At 59.1% G+C, this 12,687-nt stretch overlaps 7 protein-coding genes across 7 annotated transcripts; 4 read left to right on the forward strand and 3 right to left on the reverse strand.

The window, feature by feature from the left end:
* Positions 1–190: 190 nt before the first annotated feature.
* Positions 191–2,361, forward strand: COLE_03382 (uncharacterized protein; the record flags this gene model as incomplete). Its single annotated transcript, XM_018422532.2, has 2 exons — positions 191–534; positions 663–2,361. The coding sequence occupies 2 exons, from the start codon at positions 191–193 to the stop codon at positions 2,359–2,361; spliced, it is 2,043 nt and encodes a 680-aa protein (XP_018280588.1).
* Positions 2,362–2,860: 499 nt separating this feature from the next.
* Positions 2,861–3,421, reverse strand: COLE_03383 (uncharacterized protein; the record flags this gene model as incomplete). Its single annotated transcript, XM_018425509.2, has 1 exon — positions 2,861–3,421. One exon carries the CDS (start codon positions 3,419–3,421, stop codon positions 2,861–2,863), a length of 561 nt encoding a protein of 186 aa, XP_018280587.1.
* Positions 3,422–3,505: 84 nt separating this feature from the next.
* On the reverse strand, positions 3,506–4,594 carry COLE_03384 (uncharacterized protein; the record flags this gene model as incomplete). The annotated part of the gene is made up of 3 exons (XM_018424767.1): positions 3,506–3,606; positions 4,091–4,263; positions 4,458–4,594. The coding sequence occupies 3 exons, from the start codon at positions 4,592–4,594 to the stop codon at positions 3,506–3,508; spliced, it is 411 nt and encodes a 136-aa protein (XP_018280586.1).
* Positions 4,595–4,992: 398 nt separating this feature from the next.
* COLE_03385 (uncharacterized protein) lies at positions 4,993–5,286 on the forward strand (the record flags this gene model as incomplete). The annotated part of the gene is made up of 2 exons (XM_065626284.1): positions 4,993–5,107; positions 5,162–5,286. The coding sequence occupies 2 exons, from the start codon at positions 4,993–4,995 to the stop codon at positions 5,284–5,286; spliced, it is 240 nt and encodes a 79-aa protein (XP_065482365.1).
* A 1,858-nt stretch (positions 5,287–7,144) lies between these two features.
* COLE_03386 (uncharacterized protein) lies at positions 7,145–8,296 on the forward strand (the record flags this gene model as incomplete). Its single annotated transcript, XM_018425335.2, has 3 exons — positions 7,145–7,497; positions 7,549–7,949; positions 7,989–8,296. The coding sequence occupies 3 exons, from the start codon at positions 7,145–7,147 to the stop codon at positions 8,294–8,296; spliced, it is 1,062 nt and encodes a 353-aa protein (XP_018280584.1).
* A 1,109-nt stretch (positions 8,297–9,405) lies between these two features.
* Positions 9,406–9,738, forward strand: COLE_03387 (uncharacterized protein; the record flags this gene model as incomplete). The annotated part of the gene is made up of 1 exon (XM_018425288.2): positions 9,406–9,738. One exon carries the CDS (start codon positions 9,406–9,408, stop codon positions 9,736–9,738), a length of 333 nt encoding a protein of 110 aa, XP_018280583.1.
* A 406-nt stretch (positions 9,739–10,144) lies between these two features.
* COLE_03388 (uncharacterized protein) lies at positions 10,145–12,126 on the reverse strand (the record flags this gene model as incomplete). Its single annotated transcript, XM_065626285.1, has 2 exons — positions 10,145–11,334; positions 11,388–12,126. 2 exons carry the CDS (start codon positions 12,124–12,126, stop codon positions 10,145–10,147), a joined length of 1,929 nt encoding a protein of 642 aa, XP_065482366.1.
* Positions 12,127–12,687: the final 561 nt, after the last annotated feature.

A 12,687-nucleotide genomic window follows, 5' to 3' on the forward strand; every position in this document is an offset into this window, starting at 1 on the left:
TCGGTCTCTCTCTCTCGTCTCTCTCAACCTCTCCAGATCTCCAGCTGCCTCCAGGTCGCGCCCACCCCATTCGGATCCTCATCTTCTATATTCTATCCTTCCATCTTTCCCTCACTACCTCACCTCCTCTTTCGGTAGATTCCCCAAACGCCATCTACTGTAGAGCCCTCCTCCTCCTCCCCTCTTCGACATGGCGGCCGCAGTTCACGCCCCGCAGATGGGCGTCATGGGCCAACATCCTCACGCAATCCAACAACAGCAATATGAATATCAGAATGCCTACTCGGTCATGGAGGACTCGGACGACGGCCACTCCCAAGACATCATGGACGAAGATATGGAAGCCTACTATCGCCAACACGAGTACGAACAGCACGTTCACCAGCAGCAGATGCTCGCCCAGCAAAACGGCATGCAGTACCACCACGATGACGGAGATGCCGAGATGGACGACGGCGACATGTACGACTCGGACAGCTCGGACGAGAGTGTCCTCCCCGACGAGAACATTGACTTTGGCCTTATCTACGCGCGGTGAGTCGTGTGCGCGCGTCGCGTCGCGTCGCGTCGCTCGCATTTCTTTGCGCGTCTCTGTTCTGCGCATCGACGCCACGCTACACGCTTTTGACTGCGCTCTGCGCTCGCCGTTGCTGACTGCGCAGACACACCTTCCTCGCCACCGTGGAGGGACAAGCATCGGTAGTCAAAGGCGACTCGCTGCTCCTTCTTGACGATGCCAACTCGTACTGGTGGCTCGTTCGCGTCCTCAAGACCGAGGACGTTGGATACATCCCAGCCGAGAACGTCGAGACGCCGTATGAGCGCTTAGCCCGCCTGAACAAGCATCGCAATATCGATATCGCAGCGGCAACAGACCGGGAGAAGGCGGACGCGGATGCCAAGGAGCAGAAGAGACGTGCGGCGGATGGGAAGCTCAAGAGTCTTATCGGCTGGCCACGAAGAGGCTCCACCCAACCCCCAGCTGCTGATCCCTACGACGATGACCCAGAGACGCGCGAGGGGCGACGCGTCATCTTTGGCCCTTCAACGTTCGTTGATCACCCTGGCGTCACCTGGTCCAGTGATGAGGATGACAGTGACGAGGACGAGGAGCATGACGGCGGTGTTGAGGATGATGACCATGATGTCAACATGGACCAACACATCAACGAACAACTCGGATACGACGCCGAGCCCGACGATGGCATCGAGTGGGCGCAGGACGCCGTCGAGGCCATGCGCGACGCGAACGTCAGCTCTGGGACAATCGACCCGCGTGACTCGGACATGGCCCCCGACGCCCACCCTCACCAAACGGAGCAGTCTGGCAACAGGCAACTTGCCACGGCCGCCGGTGGGGCGGCTGTCGCGGGCGCTGCAGGCTTGCTCGCTGTCAATGCGTCGGGTAGCTCTGCTTCTGCAGTCCCAGAACCATCTCCCGACCTGGCCGAGTCTATTCCAGGTGCATTCCCTCCAGCGCCAGCAGGATCGCCTTCCCCAAGTTCCAGTCCAGTCCATGGACTAGCAGCGCGCGCTCTCCCGACGCCTCCGCCTCACAGGGCGCCACCCATCTCTCCTTCGCACGATGCGAGCCCCGAGCCTTTTGCTCGCGAAATGACGCCAGTCACCCCCCCAGCGCCGTCTTCATCAACAGTACCGACTGTGACGACTCCCGCTTCCTCAGACCTGCATGGCGAGGACGCCAGGAGAGGACATCAGCCATCTGCGTCGGTTGCATCGGCCGTGTCCGCGTTCTCGACCACCTCAGGCGAGACGCCCAATCACACACCACTGCGCTCCTCGGTGCAGTCCGAGGCTTCTTCCTACTCCACCCCACCGAGTGCTGGCGTTCTGGCTGCAGGCGCTGGCGGAGCAGTCGCTGCTGGAGTCGCGGCTGCTGGCGCTGCCGCTCACATCTCCACCAACCCCACTTCCCCTGCTCCCATGTCACCCACGGGGACAACACCGGCATCCCCTGCATCTGCCGGGCCGCCTGTCGGGTTCGTGCGCTCAACAGACGCGGCGAAGAGGCAGGCGCCTCAGGAGCCCGCCCCAGCGCCTGTCACCAAGCCCCGCGTCCCCGTCGCACCATTATGGTACTCTGACGCGTTCGACATCTCGCGTCTCTCGACGCTCGTGCGTGCGCGCGCTACCGACATCAAGCGCAACACACCCGTGCCACGGCCGCGCAGGTCTACCGAGCCAGCGGACGCGGTGCAGCGCATGCTGTACGGCGACCGCCCCGAAGTCGAGCACATGCCGCCCGACCTCCGCGCGCCCTTCGTCCACTTGCAGGCCAAGATGGACGCGTTCGATCGTGAAATTGATGACCTCCTCGGCTCACTTGTCGCCGTGTACTAGCTGAACGACCGTCGCAACGATGTCTGACGACTGCGGGTCACGCGCGATTGTATAGTACTGGATGATGACACTACACTGTATAACGTGTGGATGGAACGGACCATCCCGATGAATGCTGAGCACTGCCTGCTGCTTGCTGTGAGATGCGTGGCGTGCCGGGTATTGAGAGCGGAGGGCATTCCGTGCTGGCATGCGCTGGTCAGGCCGCAAACTTGAGATCCCCTAGCGCATCATACGTCTCTGTATCGACGTTCCCCTTCGTCTGACAGAGACATAAAATCAGAGTTGGTCGCACATGTGGTGCAAATGGGAGTCACGAGCTGCTCTCAGAGTGGAGGACCAAAAAATGGGAGTCAGTAGGCGAGATCTGAGAGGAGGGAGAAGCAGGTCAACCGGGCCGTCAGCCTGTCCGCCATCTAGTGATTATTGTCCGGTCTCTCGGCGCCGAGCTCGCCGTCTTACGGTCCCCCCTTGCCCTCTATTTGCAGCGTGTCCTCACTCAAAGCTGATCACCGCCGACGTACCACGTGGCAGTGCCTGGACACACCCATCGACGCTGTGAAGATCGACGGCCACCGTCGCCTCGCCCCGCCGTACGGCCGTACCGGTGCGCCGAGACGCTATCGACGTCTCCGACAGCCATGATGATGCCAGGCGCCAAAAACAGTGATGATGCCACTCGGCACTTGATTCCTCCTAGCCGACTCGAACGACTGACCTCGACATAGCCCGGACGGATGAACGGCCGATGAATACTAGTGTCGCGCTCTACCAACTGAGCTAAGGAGGAGACGATGTTATGCTGGATCGCGACACACATCGCGCGCGCTGCGGTCAGTATGCTGAATTCGTCGTCTTGTGTGTGGGCGCTTGCATGGTGGGAGTCGGTTGGGGAATTGGGGAGAGGCTTCAATTTAGTTCCATCGGCCCTAAACAGGCAGCGAGATGAAACCGTCTGATCACCGCGTATGTGGAACTGCGAGGTGACATGAAGGCAGCGGCATGAGTGAATCCGAAAGCCATCGTGCACTCGCAGCAGGCGTGACACTTGTCCTTGCATGATATCTGTCCGTGATGCATACTGTTCTCGCCTTATCCTGGAGTTAGACACGTCGCAATCGCACCCACCGGCTGCGCTGCGCTCCTAGAGCTCGCCCTTGGGCTTGCGGTTCTTGATGGCGACAAGCTCGACGTCGAAGATGAGGTTCGACTTGGGCGGAATGACAGGAGGGAAGCCGGCCTCACCTGATGTCAGCGACGGCATTCACCGGAACCTCCACAGCTGGCACGCAAGCCGCGTCGCTGCTCCGTCAAAGCGGACGATTGCGAAATGGATCTGTGCCGTGCCCTAGAGTGCTTTGCGACGGTCGCTGTCCAGTACGCGCCGCCGCACGCAGCCAGGGTCTAATCGCCTACACACTCGTCTCCGGTAACAGTAGTGGGGAGGCACGACGAGAACACACGCCGCTACAGATCACAGCTGAGCAGGTCGTACCTGGGAACGGAAATGCCTCGCCTGATGTTCCTCTGCATGGCCGACGCGCCACCCAGCAGCACCGGAGACAGCTTGTCGGCCCAAATGACATTGTCAGACCTTTCGCGGGAGACAGTGGACACGTATATCGACTCGTCGGTCCCCCGCCACCGGCCCCCGCTGCCTTTTTCCACCTTCCCCGCCCCACACTCTAGACTCGCCAGCCGCCAAAACGGGCTCCGCACAGTCACTCACCATATGCCATATCGTAGGGAATGGTGAGAATGCGCTTCTCGCCTACACACATGTCCTTGAGGCCCTCGTCCCAGCCCCGGATGACCTGCCCGGTGCCAAGGGTGAAGTCGAGCGGCGACCCGCGATCGCGCGAGCTGTCAAACTTGGACCCGTCTTCGAGAGTTCCCGTGTAGCTGTTGTCAGATTCCTTGCACGCGGATCTCGGTCAGGCGCGCAAACCCCGGCGACCTGGCGCTCAGCAGCGCAGCAGCGCCACCACAGATCGCGCACATCAGGCCGACACCGGCGCCGCCGACACCATGATGCGGCATGGAGGGGACCAACCGCCGTGGCGCTGATGCATAGCTCAGGTGACTCAGTGACTCACTGCATGGCGAGCTTGTCGCCCTTCTGGGTCTTGATGGGGCAGTCGTCAGGCACCTCGACGACCTTGATGTCGAGTCCGGCGGCGGCGGCGTAGCCCGCAAGAGCCAGGGTAAGGATTTGAGTGAGAACGTTGACCATGGCTGAAGGATGGATGGAGGATGAATGGTGAACAGTAGGTAGGTCGGCGGTCAGTCGCAGGTGCGAGGAGTGACATGGCAGTCCACGTGTTCAGGTTACGTCAGTGCAAGCATGCCGGACGCGGACGTCGCCGATCAATACAGGTGGCGCAATGAGGAGTGGCGGAGGTTGATCCCGCAACGCAATTGATATGAATCCTGTACCATTGTACTGTAGCACAGCTGCTCACCTCATTCACTTAATTCAAATTAGGTTCTGCGATGAGACATTATACTACGACCGCCTGTTGACGTAGGCGACCCCTCAAAACATGACCCCACGCTAGTCCTTGCGTGCTCCGTAAGAGACCCCTAAACCATGTCGATCTTGAGCCATTCCCAATCCGCATTGTGTGCGTCATGTACATCTGCAAAGATCGTCTGCGATTCCTGGATTTAAAGCCGCTCGGCACGCTCGCTTTTCTGCTCGCCCTTCCGCTCGCCCCGTCTCTGTGGCGACGTCACACCCCCTTCGGTGATCAGCATGGCTAGTGGACCGCTCGTGCAGACCAGGCGAGACATACAACGCTGAGAGGCCAGAGGTTTAGAGCTGCCAAGAAGCAAAGGCCGATTCCAGCATATTGTGCTAATGACTCCCTTGCCATTCCTGTGCCAGGGAGCCGATCAAGGGCTGTGAAGGAATGCGGGCCTTGAGTGAACGAAGCCCTAGTACGATACGACAACGAGAGTATATTATTCAAAGTCCAGAATCGTGGGGATGCCGTGCGGGATACGGAACACCGAGCAGCACGGGGACAGGCATGCCTTGTCACATGATAGGGTACCTTGATCGCGGCGGCGGGGCAGAGGAACACGAGAGGTGGCAGGAGGGTGGCATGATTGCTTAAGTCAGCTCAGGAAGATGAGCGGAAAAACGGATGAGGCCGACAGAGTAACTGCATTGAGGGTGAGCGGCGCATCGTATTGCAGTATTGCTCATATTGTACTCCTTGGTTGTGGCTGCGGATGCATAGGGTGAATCGTTTGGCGGCGCCGGCGGCAGCCTGTGGCGTTTTGATGTTCACGCATGCTCACGGGGACGAGGAATGAAGCAGAAGCCAGGATGAAGTGCTAACGTGAGTCAAGCTGAGGATATGTACAGTAGGAGCAACCGTATACGCGTCAGGGGCCCGGGGCAAATCAATGTTATTATTGCACAATGCACAATTGCACTGTACGAATTGTCGAGTCGAGTTGTGCTGACATGATGCATGAGAGGGGGAGTAAGAGTAAAGATGATACATACTGCGGGTCCACACGGCATGCGGCCTGCGGGGCCTGATGTTTGTCAGGGGCAAGTGCGTGGGGACCGTTGAAATGGCAAGGCTGAGCGTGAGTGTGTTGATCGTAATGTGTAATGTGTTTAGGCCCAATAGCGCGAGGCATGCGTCACACCTGAACTCGCTTGACCTCTCTTTCGGCCTCCAGACCTCCCGCCATCAACAATTCAACCGACTACAGGCGCGACCAAAAGCATCAGCCCAGGACGCAGCGTCGAGTGTGTTCAGCGCTTCAGCCTTCCAACCTCTCAGCCCGCCGCCCTCGCCCTCCTCGCCCTCCTCGCGTCGTCCCCGGACATTCCGTTCATTTGGCGGGGAACTTCACTGCCCGACTGAACCCCAGGATCCTCCCCACCTGAATTTCATCTCGCTGAGCACTTGTCTCACCTTGGTTCCGCAGCTGGTGCGCTGTCCCGTGGTTATCCTTCCCTCTCATTCTGTGTGGGTCTGCCAAGGCCTCCGAAAGATGACAGATGAGGAAGGAAAGCTATGAGAGACCGTCGGCCGGCACAAATAAGTGAACTGGCACATCCGTCATTTTAACACTTCCCCTTCTCTCACTCTTCACGCTCAGCCCACTCCCCACACACTACCATTCGTTTGGCCACCTCAACCTCCTCCTCTCATCTCCTGGGTTGCATATTCACTCTCAAGCGTACTCAACATGGAGCCACACCACAACGGTCTGGGCGTCGCCTTTGGCTTCAAAAAGGTGCCCATCCGTCGCCCGCGCAAAGCGTGAGTTCGTTCATGATGGCGCTTCTGGGTGGCGGTATGCTGATGCTTCCCAAAGTTGTACTATTTGTCGTGGCCTCAAGGTAAGCTGGGCCTGACATCACCTAATGCACCCACCCTCCCTCCGCCTTCCGTCTGACATCTAGACAAGGTGCTTGCCCGATGGCGATAATACCGACCCCCAGTCGCGTTGCTCGCGCTGTGCAAGGCTCAACCTGGTGTGCGAGTACTCGCGGGCCCGGCGAGCAAGGTACGTCTTTGCGTCTGACTAGCGCTATCGTATCATGCGGCTAACGTGCTCCAGAAGAAACAGTGATGAAAACAACTCGCCGCCCTCGGCCCGTCGGACGAATGGGTCGTCTAACCAGCATGACAGATTCCACCCTCACAACGGCATTCCCCTATCCCGCGTTAAGTGGGAGGCCGCCGCGGCATACAACACCAACACCATCAACAACGGCAACAATACCAACGGCAATGCTGTTAGCGAGGGTGGTATGTTCATTCCCGACATGCTCGACAACAAGGCGGGGGATTGGGGTCAACCTCGACATGCACCGATGCCTATCAGCAAACACTCTCCGGACCTGTACTCCCTGTCCAGTGGTTCTGATACTCGACCTTCCCCCTTGGCGCAGTACGGTCTTCTCCCCGGCAAGAATTCCGCCACATTCGAAGACTACTTGAGTCCCCCACTTCAAATAATAGATGGGCCACAGGCCGCTTTCCATGGCCGAAACGCCGACGAAGACGCACCCCCGGTTAGCGCCGAAGCTTTGTCGGAGACATACTCCAATCCGATCGAGATGGGATACATGACTGAGACGTACGCTCGGAATTTGTTTGCGCTGTGAGTCTGACAATGTCTCCTTGGCTTGGGGTAGAGCTCACTCGTGCTCAGCTTCATTACACGAGTCGCTCCCAGCTCGTCCTTGTTCGACCCGTATTATCACACCCTCGAACGGGTGCGCCAGTCTCCAGTACTGTTCACCGCAGTTCTGTCAGCTGCTGCTCTGTTCATGCGCCCAGAGCTGGCCGACTCACTGCGCAAGCTTGCTGACGAGCACATCAATCGCATGATCTCTAGCGGTTATTACGACCTGAGCCTTATCCAGGCGATATTGGTGCTTGTAAATTGGAAGCATCCCAATGATCGTACGGCGTACCAGAAGATGGGCATGGCCGTGCGTCTTGTCCAGGAACTCAGACTGGCCCGTATTGCCACTTCGCCCAACGCGAGTGAGAGCCCAAAAAACTCAAATGAGCAGCGCCGCAAGGTGGACATCGAGCGTACGGTTCAATGTGAGTCACTTCCGCTAGGGGCTGCGCTGATGATAATAGGGTGTTTCGGTGTGTGGTTGGTTGGGACCAGTCTTACCACAGGTCATGACATTGCGCTCTCATACGCCTTACAGCTCCCACCAGCTCAATTTTCGCCCATGCCCACAGCTGATCAAGTTAATCGCTGGGCGGAGTCCCATCGCCATTTAAATGTGCATGGCGATTTTTTCTTGGCGTTCAATGCTGGGTATGCCGCTTGTTTCAACCCCCGCTCACCCAAGCTTGTGGGAGGCCCACTCCTCGTGCGGCGGTCACCCCCGCTTTTTGATCGAGGGAACACCAGTGAAGTATACGATGGAGTCCTTTAATCAAGTAAACCAGCGCTTGGAGGAGCACTTAAACCTTTTCCGCAACCACCCGGCACTGAGGGAGAACCCTTACGTGGGGCTTTGCCAGCTGATGACCGACGTGGCACTCCTCAAGGTTCGCACAGTGGGGTGGCTCCAGAAATTCGCACCGACCTCAACATCAACCTGGATTATTGAGAAGTGCAATGGCTTCCTGGAGGTGTTCAAACGGACGACGGACATTATCTTTTGCTCTGACCTCATTATCAGCCAAGTGTGTGTACCCGGCATCATGCTTAACCTTGTGAGTGGATCGCACATGACACTTTGCTCTCTAACAGCAGGCGCGTAAGAACTTCACGCAAGATGAACGTGGGCGCTGCTCGGCGATCATGCTCCAGATAGCAGAGGTTGCGCAAAGGTACGGGGCGCTGCCCGGAGGGCAGCGGACCATGCCGCTTATTGGACGATTCTATGTTCGGCTGGCGGAGAAGTTTGATCGCCGCGATGACGAGCTCTCACCGAATACGGTACGTGAGGCGAAGCCCTGCTGATTGCTCTTTACGCTTATGCCAGTCCTTGCAGGCTTTTCCGGATGGCAGTTGGCCTGAGCTGTCTGTGTTTGTGAACCCCATGGTTCCTCTTCCTTCTACAAGTGCTGCTGGCGCTACCTCGCAGTGGACTTGGTCCAATGTGCTCACCATCCCCTCGTGGGAAGCGGGGATGATGCCGCAGTAGGCTCTACGGCTCCCTTGCAAGGCATAACCAACTTGTCTGGACCTCAGTAATGCTTTTTTCTGGTCCCCCACAATTTGTACAAAGATAGTTCTTTGGTGACACACGTAGTACGGCGGCTGGTGCGAAATAAATGCCTTGACGCATGTATCCCACTACAAAATTCATGGGAGGTGAGCTCCTCGAAACTATGCGCGTCTTCTGCTCCACAATGCCAAGAGTGGAGCTTAGTGCTAATCTGGCCCGCGCCGAGAGCTAATGACTGAAATGAACTATGTGGAACAGTGTGCTGCCGCGGCAGGAAACGTCGTCGAGCCTCGTATCATCAACCGGCGTAGCCTCGTATCTCTATGGTCCAATGTCCAAATATGCATGCTCATAGATGTCCTAATTAGATGAATGAGTGGGGGCGGGAGGGGGATTCCGGGGTTGAGCAATTCATATGGCATTCCGCAGCCCCCTACCCCTTCCTACAGTCCCCCCCCCGCATATCCTCTCGTCTTTTCCCCTCATCTAACCCCCTTCCCGCAGCTGCAGTAAATACCAGGGCAGTGCATGCCACCGCCTTAATAACAGGCGAGACATTACGCCTCTCCTTTTCCGCTCTTCCTCCTGCACCCCTCCTTTTCCGCTTTTGTCACGATGGGGCGAGGAAGTTGGGCGAGCGGAACCGGCCCTGCAATAGCCGAGGCAGACGAGGAATGCGGCTTGCATACGCCGCCGCATGAACGGAATGAGATGAGACGGCGATGTGTCATGTGGAATTGCGGCGTTGGTTTGGCACGTTGGAGTATGCACGTTGGAACGTTGGAACCAGAGGAGATGGAAGCGGAGGGCAGACACAGGAACGCCACACTGGCGCGCCACTGTTCCTCGAGGCGGAAATGTGGGGATTGTGGGTGTGTTGATCGGGAGCGAGGTCCCTGGAGGAGGCCGTCACAAGGCGTCGGGTGGCACGTGCGAGGCGCCCATGTGGAGCGGAGCGGGTCGGGTGCTTCGCGCTTCGCCCGACGTGGCGGGCGGCCGGTCAGCTCGCGTTTGGTCTGAGGGCTCGCGTAGCTCGGCTGCGTTCATCGGCAACCCCTGGCGGGGTGTCCGCTACAGGTCTTTGCCCACCCCGCTTCACAGTCCATATCAATGCCATATGCTAGCTCCTACATCATTACATTTGCGTTTAGTGGTGGAACTGGTGTCAGCGTGTCTCTCCGGGCCTGCTCGCTCGCGGAACATGGGGCTACTTACAAGACGCAGGTTGGTGTGGGCGTACACCATGCCGTACTCGTCGGCAGTCTTGACGCACTCGGCGTCCATAATCGAGCCCGAGGGCGCGCCAATGTACTGGGCGCCGGAGCGGCGGGCGCGGTGCACGTTGTCCGGGAAGGGGAAGAAGGCGTCCGAGGCGATCGCGACGTCCTTGAACTGGGCGAAGTGCTCCTTCTTCTCGTCGTCGGTGAGAGGCTTCGGCACCTCGTCGAAGAGCGACTCCCACTGTGCGCGCTCCGAAGGCGACGCGACGAACGCCTCGCCCGTGACGAAGAGGTCGATGGCGTTCGACTTGTCCGCGCGCTTCGTGCCCTTCTTGAAGGGAAGAGCGAGGACGCGCGGGTGGTGGCGCAGCCACCAGTTGTCGGCCTTGTCGCCAGCAAGGCGGGTGCAGTGGATGCGCGACTGCTGGCCGGCACCGAGGCCGATGACGGCGCCGTTGAGGGCGTAGCACACCGAGTTGGACTGGGTGTACTTGAGGGCGAGGGTGGCGACGATGAGGTCGGTCACGGCGTTCTTGGGCAGGTCCTTGTTCTGCGACACGAGGTTGGTGAAGAGCGATGCATCGATCTTGGCGTCGTTGCGCTTCTGCTGCACCGACACGCCGTAGACGTGACGCGTCTCAACGTCCCCAGGCACATAGTTGGGGTCCATCTGGAGCACGCAGTACTTGCCGCCCTTCTTCTTCTTGAGGATCTCGAGGGCCTCAGGCTCGTAGCCAGGGGCGATGACACCGTCCGACACCTCGCGGCTGATGATCTTGGCCGTGGGGACGTCGCAAGGGTGCGAGAGGGCGAGGAAGTCGCCAAACGACGACATGCGGTCCGCACCACGGGCACGGGCGTAGGCGGTGGCAAGGGGCGAGAGGTCCTTGAGGTCGTCGACGCCGAAGACCTTGGCCTCAACCTCCGAGAGGGGGACACCGACGGCGGCACCGGCAGGCGAGACGTGCTTGAACGAGGCAGCGGCAGGGAGACCGAGACCCTCCGAGAGCTCCTTGACGAGCGCCCACGAGTTGAGCGCGTCAAGGAGGTTGATGTAGCCGGGCGAGCCGCAGAGAGCTGAGGTGAGCAACTGTATGCCGTGACGTGAGGCCTTGGTGAGCCCAACTTACCCTTGACGGGCATCTCGCCGGTCTCGACGAAAGCCTGGGCGGGCTTCTGGTGCGGGTTGGCACCATAACGCAGGGGGATGCGCTGGTACTCGACGCCAGCGGCGGCCTTGAGGGCGGGGTCCGAGTCGGTCGACGCGTACATCTTGCGGAAGTAGTCGGCAATGGCCTCGTCGTAGCTCTTGGTGGCCTCGAACGCCTTGAGGGCAAGGCCGCGGCGGGTCTCAGCCGAGACCTCGCCCTTGGCCTTCCACTCGGCAATAACGGCGTCGTAGTCCGAGGGGCTGCAGACGATGGCGGTGCGCTCGTGGTTCTTGGCCGCGGCGCGGAGAAGGGTCACGCCGCCGATGTCGATCTCCTCGATGGCGCCCGCAAGCGTGCAGTCGGGCTTGGCCGTCTGCAGCACGAAGGGGTAAAGGTTGCAGACAACCATGGTGATCTTGCTGATGCCGTTCTCAGCGAGGTCCTTCTCGTCGCTCTCGATCGACCGAGCGAGGATGCCGCCGTGCACCGCAGGGTGGAGGGTCTTGACGCGGCCGCCGAGCATCTCGGGCGCGTTAGTGATCGAGCTCACGTCCTCGATCTCGAGACCGTTCTCGCGGATCAGGCGCGCGGTGCCGCCCGAGCCGAGCAGGCGGAAGCCGAGCTCCTTGAGCGACTTGGCGAAGGGCAGCAGGCCGTCCTTGTCGTAGACGGAGAGGAGGGCTGGGGTCAGCTTTCGATGCAGGGGTAGGGGATCCATGGAGGGTCCTCGGACGGCTTCATCGGTATTGCAGATGCGAATGGCAAAAGCAAGGAGGTTGGAGACGCGCGGGGCCGCCTGCCTGACAAGAGGCAGGTAGTAATGTACTCCACACACAAACATACGGTGCGAGCGGCTCTCAACGCGGACGTGCGGGGTCCACTTGCCTGCTGTGCGGGCGTCCAAGCGATCGCACCCAGATTGCACTCGTCGCACTCACCGATAGGAGCAGCCATTTTGAATGTTTTACAACGAATGAAGCACAAGTCGCAGCAAGTTGGCAGAAAGTCAGGCCGGGTGGATGGCGGGGGAGAATGTCGGGGGACCGCGGACTCCAAAATCCACAGCATGCCGTCACTTGATTGGCGGATAAGCGACGGTGAATATCAATCATGACGTGGCATTAATTGATGGATGTCTCTCGGAAAGCAGGGTAATCACACAATCTATGTCCGTCGTAATCGTAATTCAGAGGAGGATGGGTGCGGGGTAATAGCACACTGGGGGGTCATGGGCGTAAAGGGCGCTGTCGCACATTTCTAGATTGTTGTCATGGCTCTT

This window comes from Cutaneotrichosporon oleaginosum (assembly GCF_008065305.1).
Source record: "Cutaneotrichosporon oleaginosum strain ATCC 20508 chromosome Unknown ATCC20508_contig03, whole genome shotgun sequence".
Taxonomy (NCBI): Eukaryota; Fungi; Basidiomycota; class Tremellomycetes; order Trichosporonales; family Trichosporonaceae; genus Cutaneotrichosporon; species Cutaneotrichosporon oleaginosum.